Genomic DNA, 12,702 nt, shown 5'->3' with positions numbered 1-12,702 from the left:
TTAAAGGTCAAATGAAGTTTATAAGTTACCTATGAATGATGAAATATATAAATGATTTCCAAATTACATGTATACAATACGTCACCTCTATATGATTCTGCTGCTGCTGCTGCTGCTGCTAAGTCGCTTCAGTCGTGTCCGACTCTGTGCGACCCCATAGACGGCAGCCCACCAGGCTCCCCCGTCTCTGGGATTCTCCAGACAAGAACACTGGAGTAGGTTGCCATTGCCTTCTCCAATGCATGAAAGTGAAAAGTGAAAGTGAAGTCGCTCAGTCGTGTCTGACTCTTAGAGACCCCATGGACTGCAGCCTTCCAGGCTCCTCTGTCCATGGGATTTTCCAGGCAAGAGTACTGGAGTGGGGTGCCATTGCAGAGGTGTGGAAATAATGAAAATTACTTGTAGCAATCAAACAGAAGCCCGTAACTCATGGTGTAAATGAACGGTGCTGACACGAAATATCTACTGCAAAGTACTCTTAGGTTCTGAAGAGCAGCTGGGTGATCAGGAAACTGGAATTTCAAGAGGTCAAAGGAGGTATGTTCTCATCTTTGCAAAACCTCTATGTCTTCTTGTGTTAGTTCACACCTGGACACTGTATTTTCTTTTTTGTTTTTTTGTCCTCATCAGTTTCAGTGTAAATAAAACAAAAATACAAGGATGTCATGTCACATTGTGCTCTGTCAAAATAGAATGTGAAGGCAGAGAAGCGCAGTAGTTTTCCTCATCTGAAAAGGTGTTTTCCTCATCTCTCCATGGAGGTGATAACAGAACTTATAGACACAGTACTTACTCTTAGAAGTATGGCTGGCACTTGGACGTGTTCATTAAATTTTAGTCATCTATCCTTACTCTTACTATTTCTAAAAATTGTTATTGTTTTTGTTTAGTCATTAAGTGGTGTTCAACTCTTTGAGACACTATGGACTGCAGAATGCCAGGCTTCCCTGTCCTTCACTATCTCCCAGAGTTTGCAGTTTTCATGTCCATTGAGTCACTGATGCCATCCAACCATCTCATCCTCTGTTGCCCCCTTCTCCTCCTGCCCTCAGTCTTTCCCAGGATCAGGGTCTTTTAGAAAAAGCAAGGGATTTGCAGAAAAACATCTGTTTCATTGACTACGCTAAAATCTTTGACTGTGTTGATCACAACAAACAGTGGAAAATTCTTCAAGACATGGGAATACCAAACCACCTTACCTACCTCCTGTGAAACCTATATGCAGGTCAAGAAGCAACAGTTAAAACCAGGGATGGAACAACAGACTGGTTCAAAATTGGGAAAGGAGTACATCAAGGCTGTATATCGTCACTCTGCTTATTTAACTTATATGCAGAGTGTATTATGTGAAATGCTGACTGGATGAATCACAAGCTGGAACCAAGATTGCCAGGAGAAATATCAACAACCTCAGACATGTAGATGATACCACTCTAATGCAGGAAGTGAAGAGGAACTAAAGAGCCCCTTGATGAAGGTGAAAAAGGAGAGTGAAAAAGGTGGCTTAAAACTCAGCATTCAAAAAACTAAGATCATGGCACCTGTCCCATCACTTCATGGCAAATAGATAGGCAAAAAGTAGAAAGAGTGGCAGATTGTATTTCTAAAAATAGACAGCATAAGTCATCTTCATCTTGATTATTAAAACAGGATTACTAATTGGGAGTTTAAGGAGCAAAGAGAGGAGAGACATAATTAATCCAGCAGAGGAAAAGATTACAAGAATAGGGAAGATTTTTCTGAAGGTGTGACACGTAAGCACATAAGTCTGAGTTAGATCCAGGGACACTAGAGAATGCATTCTAGGGAAAGGCATCAGTGGGATTTGTAACCATTGTGGGTTATGGTGAGTGATGTGCAGGGGTGACTAGGAAGAGCAGGATGAGGACTTCAAAGTTGATGACTACTTAAGCAGGGGCCAGGTCACCAAGGATAAGCGCCCTGGGTGCCATGGTAGGAAGCTTGGATTTATCTTCTTTAACCTCTGAAAATTTATACTGAGTACATTATAGTCAGGACAGACTTATTTCAGAATCCCCAAAAGAATGGGGCATAAATAGATTTGTTATTGTTGTTTAGTCTGTAAGTCATGTCTAACTCTTTCTGAACCCATGAACTGCAGTACACCAGGCTCTTCTGCCCTCCTCTATCTCAGAGTTTGCTCAAATTCATGTCCATTGAGTTACTGATGCTGTCTATCTCATCCTCTGCCACCCCCTTCTCCTTTTGCCTTCAATCTTTCCCAGCATCAGGATCTTTTCCAGTGAGTCAGCTCTTCACATCAGGTAGCCAAAGGATTGGAACTTCAGCTTCATCATCAGTCCTTCCAATGAATTTTCAGGACTGACCTCCTTTAGGATAGACTGGTTTGATCTCCTTGCAGTCCAAAGGACTCTCAAATCTTCTTTAGCACCACAGTTCAAAAGCATCAGTTTTTGGCACTCAGCTTTATGGTCCAAGTCTCACATCTGTACATGACTACTGCAAAAACCATAGCTTTGGCAGACAGACCTTTGTTGGCAAAGTGATGTCTCTGCTTTTTAAGATGCTATCTAGGTTCGGCTTAGATTCCCTTCCAAGGAGCAAATGTCTTTCAATTTCATGACTGCAGTCACTGTCTGCAGTGACTTTTGGAGCCCAGGAAAAAAATATGTCACTGCTTCCACTTTTTCCCTTCTATTTACCACAAAATGATGGATGCCATCATCTTAGTTTTTTTAATGTTGAGTTCCAAGCCATTTTTTTCACTCTCCTCTTTCACTCTCATCAAGAGTCTCTTTAGTTTCTCTTCATTTTCTTCCATTAACAATGGATGAACACTTCTTATATTAACCCTTTTCAATTGGTAGCCAAAATGCTGTTTTAGTCTTAATATCTTTGCAAAAGTGGGCTCAAGATAATTTCTCAAATTACAGCATTTAGCAGAGCATGTAATGATACATCAAATTATTTTCCTGCAAATAATTACTCAGAAGCATCTTGGAAGTTAAACGGAAATACAGTTGAACTAATTCATGTATTAAACAATGGTTGACCCTTATACAACTTCAGAGGGTTAATCCATGTATAATTTATAGTCACCCTCCATATCTGTGGTTCCCCTACATCTGGGGATTTAACCAACCAGAAGCTGTAGTACTGTAGTATTATTGTTGAAAAATATCCATGTATAAGTCAATCTGCGCAGTTCAAACCTGTGTTGTTCAAGGATCAACTATACAGAGTAGATAAAACAGGTAGCTTAAATTTCCATTTGGAGACGTTGTCTGCCTATTTTAAGTATCCATTATACCATATTTGCACTGTATTTGAAATAAATTCCTAGGTTAAAATAATAGAAAGGAAATAAGTATTTCTGTTCTGTTAAACAACAAAAACCCAAAAGGTTTTAATGCATTTCTCAAGTCAATTCTACTTGGTAAAAATATAGCTGAGAAGGAATTTAGCCTTGCTGACTTTCAGCTCTGTTCTACACCACTAGGTCAAGCTGTCCTGTGTTTATATAGCCCATAATTCAAAGACCTTTAAATATGTATTTACACAATAGATCATATTTGCTGAAGTCATACTGTAGCAATTTGCCCTCCTTTGCGAAATTTCTTCAGTGATGTCTTCACAAAAAAGGAAAAAAATTGGAATTTTCATCCTCTAAACATAAAATTCAGGTCCAATTCTAGATCCAAAAATCATCAGATTAACTCCTTTTTCACGTCATTTGTGCTCTTTTGAAAGTATTAAGTCTTGGCTTCTCAAATGAATTTCCTGCCGTACCCAATAAAGAGAACTACCTAGCAATGAATTTTGTACTTTTGATGTGATACTCATTTAACTGGCTTGATCGTAGATTCTGTGATATTTAGTCCTCAGTTCATAGAGTGTGTGATACACTTTTAGCGTTCTGAGAAAACTTAGTCTTGGAAGTTGAGCTACTTAAAGCTCAATAGCTCCCCTTAGTGGTGCCTTGCAAGAAATTCACCAAGAAGCCGCTTTTATAAAGATCTATACACAGATATATCTAAATACCCTGAAAATTGTGAACTGATATTCCTAATTTGAGTAATTCTCAATAAACAAATTCTATTTGTGATTCTAACGAGAATGATTCTTTTATTCATAACCCTATTACATTTAAAAAGATAATTGAGCATTTTTTGTGGTTTTTATTTTTACTTGGAACTTAAAATATGTAATACACAATTTAGGAAATATTATTCAAGAGCATTTATTTTGTTCTTTTTTAATATATTTGTTTTTCAGTTCATACTTCTGTTTGAACATATTTTAAAAAGACAATCTGCAAGTAATTTTTTATTTTGTATATAGGTGCCTGTTCCAAATGTACCTAATTAGAAAACTTGACTTAAAAATTAATAGTACAGTAAGTAAAAAAAATATATACCAGATATCCATGGGAAAGTATAAGAAATTAAATGATCAGTGCTGTGATATGAAATAAACTTTTTGAAAGCACATGTTTGAGACAATTGGACTTCTATTGATCTCTAGTTATGGTTCTTAAATGTAGCTGCACAGAAGAATAAACTGGGAATGAACATGTTGTTAACTCCTGGGCACATCGTAAAACTGCTGACTCATAATCTCCAGGAGTGGCACTAGGAATCTATTTTTCAAAGTCATCTGTGCTTGGAAACCCAGTTTGCAGACGGCCCTAGGAGATCTTTACATAAGTGACAATATGGTATTTTATTCATGGGCTTCCCTGGAGTCTCAGATGGTAAAGAATCTGCCTGCATGTCCATCAGCAGATGAATGGATAAGAAAGCTGTGGTACATATACACAATGGAGTATTACTCAGCCATTAAAAAGAATACATTTGAATCAGTTCTAATGAGGTGGATGAAACTGGAGCCGATTATACAGAGTGAAGTAAGGCAGAAAGAAAAACACCAATACAGTATACTAATGCATATATATGGAATTTAGAAAGATGGTAACTATAACCCTGTATGCGAGACAGCAAAAGAGACACAAATGTATAGAACAGTCTTTTGGACTCTGTGGGAGAGGGAGAGGGTGGGATGATTTGGGAGAATGGCATTGAAACATGTATAATATCATATAAGAAATGAATCGCCAGTCCAGGTTCGATGCAGGATACAGGATGCTTGGGGCTGGTGCACTGGGATGACCCAGAGGGATGGTACGGGGAGGGAGGTAGGAGGGGGGTTCAGGATTGGGAACACATGTACACCTGTGGTAGAGTCATGTTGATGTACGGCAAAGCCAATAGAATATTGTAAAGTAAAAAAAAAAATTTTTTTAATAAAATAAAAATTACATGCAATTATTGGGTTGGCCAAAAAGTTCATTTGGGTTTTTCTACGACATCGTACAGAAAAAGCCGAATGAACTTTGTGGCCAACCTGATAATTAAACTAAATACACCAATAATAAATACTTAAAAAAAAAAAAAAAAAGAATCTGCCTGCAATGAGGGAGACTTGGGGTTTGATCCCTGGGTTGGGTAGATCTCCTGGAGGAGGGCTTGGAAACCCACTCCAGTATTGTATTCATAGAAAATAACTTCAGAATCTCAAAAATGTCAATCGCCTACTCAATTATGATTTGCAACAAATATTGAATAATATGTGGCTATATGATCTTCACAGAGATTTAGGCTAAATTTTAGCTGCTCTTTTAAAAGTCAAGGCTCAAAAATAAATACCAGTCATCACCATACTCACTTTATGGGTTCTTATTACTTTTAGAAGTGTTTCTGAAATAGAAAATAGCCTTTTCTAAACTAGAGATTTCTGCTTTGCTCTCAGATTCTGACACTTGCCCTTTTCCAGTTTTCAGTACCACTGGTCCTCAGAACAAATTCCCAAAATGGCAATCAAGTCCTGTCTGTCATTCCAGCTTCTCTGGGTAATATACTATATATAGACTCTGATCAAACCAAGGAAGTCTACTTCAGTTCCCCAGATTCACCATGGCCTTGCATGCCTTCATGCCATTGACATATTGTTCACTGCCTGCTGTGCCCTTTTTCCCTCATCAGCCTGGCAGACTCTCATTAATTCTTTAAAGCTCAGCTTAAACATCACCCCATCCAGGGAGTCTTTTTTGATCTCCATTGGCAGAGTTCAATGCTTTCCTTGCTCTGCAACCAATAGATCTCGTGCATGCTACTATTTTTGCATTAGTGTGCGACTTTATTTATTGTATCTGTCTCCATATCTCACTTGTATCTCCAGGTTTTAACACATTCCTTAGCAGGGATAGAGGCTTAATTCCTGTTTGTGTAATGAGTTAATAACATTAGCCTTCATCTCTCCCATGATTAATATGTACCATGGACTATGCTAAGTGCTTTACCAGCATCCTTAAAAAGTTTAGCAAGTGGTAATGATTATCCCCATTTTAAATATCAGACAATTAATCCCAAGAGATACCAACTTGTCAAAAGTCACACAACTAGCTGGTTGCGTCTAGAATTTGAACACCATGTTTTTCTGAGTAATGTAATATTTAATGTTCTTAAACGTTACACTTCTATGCAAGGACTAATTTCTTTTTGATGGTTTTTATCCAAACACTGCCCTCATAGCTGGGACATAGAAGCATGATGAACATTCTTTTAATCATTGGAGCACTCTACAACCCAATTCCGGTGCTCGTGTGTGCATGCACACACATAATCAGTGAGTGACAAAGCACAAGTGTATATGTAAGACTGTGATAACTGGAATGCATAGTTTGCAAAATCACCAAAAAATGTATAAAATAACTCCTGCCCACATCAATGAAAAGTCAGCAGAATAGAAAAAGAAATTCCCTTTAATGAAAACGACAGAGGTTCCCAAATTGCATGTGATTTTTAATGGACTAGAGACACTCTTCTGCATTTTTATTTCTTGGACAAGAGGAAAATATATTACTTATGAAAAAGGATAGTTAGCATTTCCAACCACTAACACATGGCCTGTAAAAAATAATAATCTCATTTTTCTATTGTGCAATAGCCCCCTGTTAGGCAACAGCAACGTACAACGTGCTAGTTTCCTGTTCCTTTAGTAGAGCCTCCCCTTTCACTCACCGCCCAGACTAAATAGTTATTCCTTGGATAATAAAACTCTAATACTGAGTTTCAAGCTACTTCCAAGAATGTTTCTGCCTGTATTAAGAAAGAATCATATCAGTTTGCTAATAAGCAGAAATGCACTGTAAGTTGAATATGTTGTCACATGTAGCTAGCAAGCATATAAATCAATCCATGACCAAGAAAGAAACAATATATTTTTTATGGTTGGGATCACAGCTGTAAAATGTTGGACCATCATCAAGAGAACAATGTCAAACACTGAACTTTTGGATGATTTCCATAAAAATAACATTTTGTTTAGGGTCAGTAGTTTTTATGGAACTTTGGAATGATTTTCACTGACAATATTTTTAGAGATGAACTTAAACACCTCCAAAACGCTCTTCAAATGGAAATATTATGTAATCTAACCTTTTCAGCCATGTTCTTTGGAAAATCAACCACATACCACAAAAACCAGCATCTCTCTCTTTCAGTTTGTACAGATTTATGAAAATTAAATTATAGTACACATGCAAGACAATAAATTAGCTTTTCAGTTTTCTCTTAGTTACTAAGTTCATATCAGCACTGAAAATGTGTAAAGCAGCATGAAAAATAAGAAAAAAACACCCTGAATTTCTTCTATAGAAATCTTATCAATCCAGCAATAGTCTTTTAAGTGAAAAGAGTAGTGGAATTCATGAATCTGTATACGACTAGTCAGCCCTAGATGTAATACTCAACTCTAATATTTTTTGTTCTCTACATATCCCAAATAATTTGCCTGATATTTGATTTACGTGGTCTGAATTCTTATTTTTGTTTACTCTTCTTTTAAAGTCCAAAATTTGGAGATTTTTATGTTGAGCCCAACAAGGTAAGTTTTCACAACGTAACTGGAAGACTTTATAAATATAGTCTCAGACAAAGCTAGTTGTGGCATAAAATCGAAGGAGACAGTGTTGGCTGAGCATACATATGCAGTATTAATAATGTTGGTTCCTAGAATTCCATAACCAGAGCTCAAGAAAAGGAAAGCCAAACCACTGAATTCAATATTTGCAGGCTATTTCAGGACGTGAAAATATTTTGGTTCTCCCATGCAAATAATTTCTCGAAAATACTTTTGTTCAAAATGACTTTTTGTAGACTGAAACTAATTTCAGATTCTACATGACTCAGTATGTGGGGATACACCCAATCAGAATTTCTTCCACACCCAGGTATACTTGGTTCTTAGTTTTCACTTACTGTATTGATTTGAATCAGTAATTTCTCACTGGGATATGTGTGTTAATGGAGATTGCTAAACCATGCCCTCAAAATTACTTTACAATGTAGGTTGTATGTGTAAAATGTTAACATAATAATAAAATATAGCTGATATACTAATTTGAAATTTTAAAACAATTCATCTAATTTGGTGCCAGACTCGCTACTTTGATCAAATTGTGTGCTAAGTCATTTCAGTCGTGTCTGACTCTTTGTGACCCTGTGGACTGTAGCCTGACAGGCTTCTCTGTCCATGGGATTCTCCAGGCAAGAATACTGGAGTGGGTTGCCAGGCCATCCTCAGGGGATCTTTCTGACCCAGGGATCAAACCTGCTTCTCTTACGTCTCCTGCATTGGCAGGTGGGTTCTTTACCACTGGCACCACCTAGGAAGCCCATTGATCAAATTACTCTCTCCTAAAACTGCCAACAGTTACCCAAGGCCAATAGAATGAAATTCATTTCTTCGTCCTGGTCCCAGTCTTCTCTCACTATGCTTCCTACATCAAGACCTTTAAAGTTGTATTGATTCCACTTTTTAAAATGTTTCACACTGCATATCTGAATAAATCTGTGCTTCAAACCCTGTTCAAGGTCAAGATTCTCATGGAATCCAGTATATTTCAATAAACAACTTCTCATTTGGTTGAGAGAGATAAAGTTCCTGCCCTCGTGGCTAATACCATAGGGTTATTGATAAGTCATAGTCACAGGTACCCCTGCATATAGAGAATTTTCAATAAAAATTATCTTCAACATATAAATATTTGTATTAAAATATAATTATCCTCAACCTTATTTGCATATTTGTTATGCAGATTAATTCTCTTCTAGTAGATGGCATGCAGATGTATCAGTTCAGTTCAGTTCAGTCACTCAGTCGTGTCCGACTCTTTGCCACCCTATGCACTGCAGCACACCAGGCTTCCCTGTTCACCAACTCACAGAGCTTGCTCAAACTCATGTCCATCGAGTCGGTGATGCCATCCAACCATCTCACCCTCTGTCATCCCCTTCTCCTCCCGCCTTCAATCTCTCCCAGCGTCAGGATCTTTTCCAATGAGTCACTTCTTCCCATCAGGTGGCCAAAGTATTGGAGCTTCAGCTTCAGCATCAGTCCTTCCAGTGAATATTCAGGACTGATTTCCTTTTAATGGACTGGTTGGATCTCCTTGCAGTCCAAGGAACTCTCAAGAGTCTTGTCCAACACCACAGTTCAAAAGCATCAATTCTTTAGTGCTCAGCTTTCTTTATAGTCCAACTCTCACAACCATACATGACTACTAGAAAAACCATAGCTTTGACTAGATGGACCTTTGTCAGCAAAGTAATGTCTCTGCTTTTTAATATGCTGCCTAGGTTGGTCATAACTTTTCTTCCAAGGAGCAAGTGTCTTTTAATTTCGTGGCTGCACTCATCATCTGCAGTCATTTTGGAGCCCCCAAAAATAAAGTCTCTCTCTGTTTCCATTGTTTCCCCATCTATCTGCCATGAAGTGATGGGACTAGATGTCATCATCTTAGTTTTTTGAATTTTGAGTTTTAAGCCATCTTTTTCACTCTCCTCTTTAACTTTCACCAAGAGGCTCTTTAGTCCTTCAGTTTCTGCCCATAAGGGTGGTGTCATCTGCATATCTGAGGTTATTGATATTTCTCCCAGCAATCTTGACTCCAGCTTGTGCTTCATCCAGCCCAGCATTTCTCATGATATACTCTACATATAAATAAACAGGATGACAATATACAGCTTTGACGCACTCCTTTCCTGATTTGGAACCAGTCTGTTGTTCCATGTCTGGTTTTAACTGTTGCTTCTTGACCTGCATACAGATTTCTCAGGAGGCAGGTCAGGTGGTCTGGTGTTCCCATCTCTTGAAGAATTTTCCATGGTTTGTTGTGATCCACACAGTCAAAGGCTTTGGCATAGTCAATAAAGCAAAAGTAGATGTTTTTCCTGGAACTTTCTTGCTTTTTCAATGATCCAACGGATGCTGGCAATTTGATCTCTGCCCTTTCTAAATCCAGCTTGAACATCTGGAAGTTCATGGTTCACGTACTGTTGAAGCGTGGCTTGGAGAATTTTGAGCATTACTTTGCTAGCGTGTGAGATGAGTGCAACTGTGCAGTAGTTTTAACCTTCTTTGACATTGCCTTTCTTTGGGACAGAATGCAAATAGGTAACTGCTACTTGGAAAATTTTGAAAACAAAATAGAACCTTTTGTAGGAGCCAGATAACATATACACATTAGTAAGTTTCTTGAAAGAAAGTATTAATTTCTTAGTCTTGTCTGACTCTTTGCAACCCCGCCATGCTCTTCTATGCATGGAATTCTCCAGGCAAGAATACTGGAATGGGTTGTCATTCCCTTCTCCAGGGGATCTTCCTTACCTAGGGATCGAACCTGGGTCTTCTGCATTGCGTGCAGATTCTTTCACATCTGAGCCACCAGAAATCTATTCGAAAATTTATATTAATTATCCATCAATAGCTATCATGTAAAATTATACTCATACCAAATTTACAGCAATAGAACCTTCTGGAATTCAGAACTATCAAATATTAATTACTTCATCATATGTTGCATGTGTTTCATGTTTGCATTGCTTAAAATATAGCACAACAGCCTTCATAAAACTAATTGAATGAATGATTTAAATAGTAGATAATTTCATATCTATGGGCATGGTATGCAACCTAAGAGAAATTCAACTTGCCTTTAAAAACTTTGAAAAATGAAACTGAACAGGACTGAATGCTTTTTAAAAGGTGTCTCCTTTCATTTCAGGAAGAAAAGGAAGGGAGAGAAAAAGAAAAAAACCTAATAAAGAAGAAAGTAAAGATGCAATACCTGATAACAAAGGTCTGGAGCCCAGCAGGGAAACTCCAGAGCAACGAGAAAACAAACAGCAGCAGAAGAAACGAAAGGTCCAAGATAAACAACAGAAATCGGTATCCGTCAGCACTGTGCACTAGAAGGTCCCATGAGATTGTCGTAAACTCGTGATGCTGCTATCTCCACCAGATGCCCAGGACAGGTGCTCTAGCCATTAGGACCACAAATGGACAACATGTCAGTTACTGCTCAGTCTAAACAACATTCCAGATAGTTGCTATATTCTTCATACAAGCATAGTTAACAACAAAGAGCCAAAAGTCCAAAGAAGGGATGCTTTTGAATGGTTATCTTACGTGCTTCTGTGCATTTTTAAGAGACAAGAAATTTTGTACATAATCATCAATAGGCTAGAAGCTGTAACAACATAATGATGACAGCTGGAGAAGCAACATCTTCTCCCTCTAAAATCATGTTTTCAAGCTATTGTTTAAAGAAGCAAATGATAGTTCTGCGAACTCAAAGATGCTGTGTCCCTTCAGAAGAAACCAGAGATCAGAGGAGAGAAACACCTTTCAAAGGACAGTGTTGTTTTGTCCAGGAAATCTAGGGAGTGCTCAGATATTAGGGCCTGGCGTTTGGAATCATAGGAATTATCACCACGGAAACAATTGTTTGAAGCTTAGTTCTCTTGCCCTCATTTGTCCTTCTGCAAGAAGCATGAGAGTGCACATATTTTCAGAATTAATATACTGTATGGGATTGGAGGAAGGCAAAATGTGGAAGAAACCATAGAGCTGGAGATGATTTTTGTTCTTTACAAAACTGGGAAGGGTTGCGATTACCTGGAACAGGTCTCCAGTCTATGTCCGCACTGTGTGGTTCAGCCTCTGCTACCCCTTGGGTTATATGTCTGTAAACGTGTACCTGTAACTTACTTCCAAAAACAAAATCATACTTATTAGAAGTAAATTCTGATTTCATAGAAAACAAAAACTAGAGCAAGGAAAATATAACATGTTTGCAAAGTCGTGTGTTTTCTTTCTCTCTCAACTGGGAGGGGGAAAAACAATCTTATTACCTGCTTAATTGTCCACATGAAACTAAAAGGGATACTACTTTCTAACAAAGTGTATCTAATAGGGGGGAAAGCCACCACAATAAATATATTTGTTGATAGTTTTTAAAGTTTTGTTCATTTTATTGTTTGTTTTATTTAAAAGTTGTTACTCTTAGATATTCCTGAAATAGGAAAGTGGATTGTGGATGGAATTCAGAACATATTACATTTCTCAGTGTTTGCTTTTGGAGTCCAGCCTTATCTGAGCTGATGGAAATTTACTTATAACGTATTAGAAGATATTTATCCCATTTTCCTTATTGTGATTAAAAAATTCTAGTTATAGCTACAGGGGCCTCCCTAAATGATTTCATTACTCCCCCTTCTCTGCTTCGAAATTTGTATCTTTTCTTGTATATCGGTTCCTCCGGCATCTTGAACATTTGGCCTTTTCTTCTGCATGTTTTTTCAGTCTCTGGATCTCTTC

General features: G+C 37.8%; 1 protein-coding gene across 1 annotated transcript in view; it reads left to right on the top strand.

The window, feature by feature from the left end:
• Window positions 1–12,336, top strand: part of RSPO3 (R-spondin 3) — a 94,061-nt gene extending 81,725 nt beyond the window's left edge. Inside the window, exon 5 of the mRNA XM_005891941.3 lies at window positions 11,108–12,336. Coding sequence (XP_005892003.1) covers window positions 11,108–11,295 — 188 coding nt within the window. The 3' untranslated portion in view covers window positions 11,296–12,336. The remainder of the gene's footprint in view (window positions 1–11,107) is intronic.
• Window positions 12,337–12,702: the final 366 nt, after the last annotated feature.

This window comes from Bos mutus, chromosome 9 (assembly GCF_027580195.1).
Source record: "Bos mutus isolate GX-2022 chromosome 9, NWIPB_WYAK_1.1, whole genome shotgun sequence".
Classification (NCBI taxonomy): Eukaryota; Metazoa; Chordata; class Mammalia; order Artiodactyla; family Bovidae; genus Bos; species Bos mutus.
The sequence above is the reverse complement of the archived record's forward strand: the minus strand, read 5'-3'. Positions and strand labels throughout refer to the sequence as shown.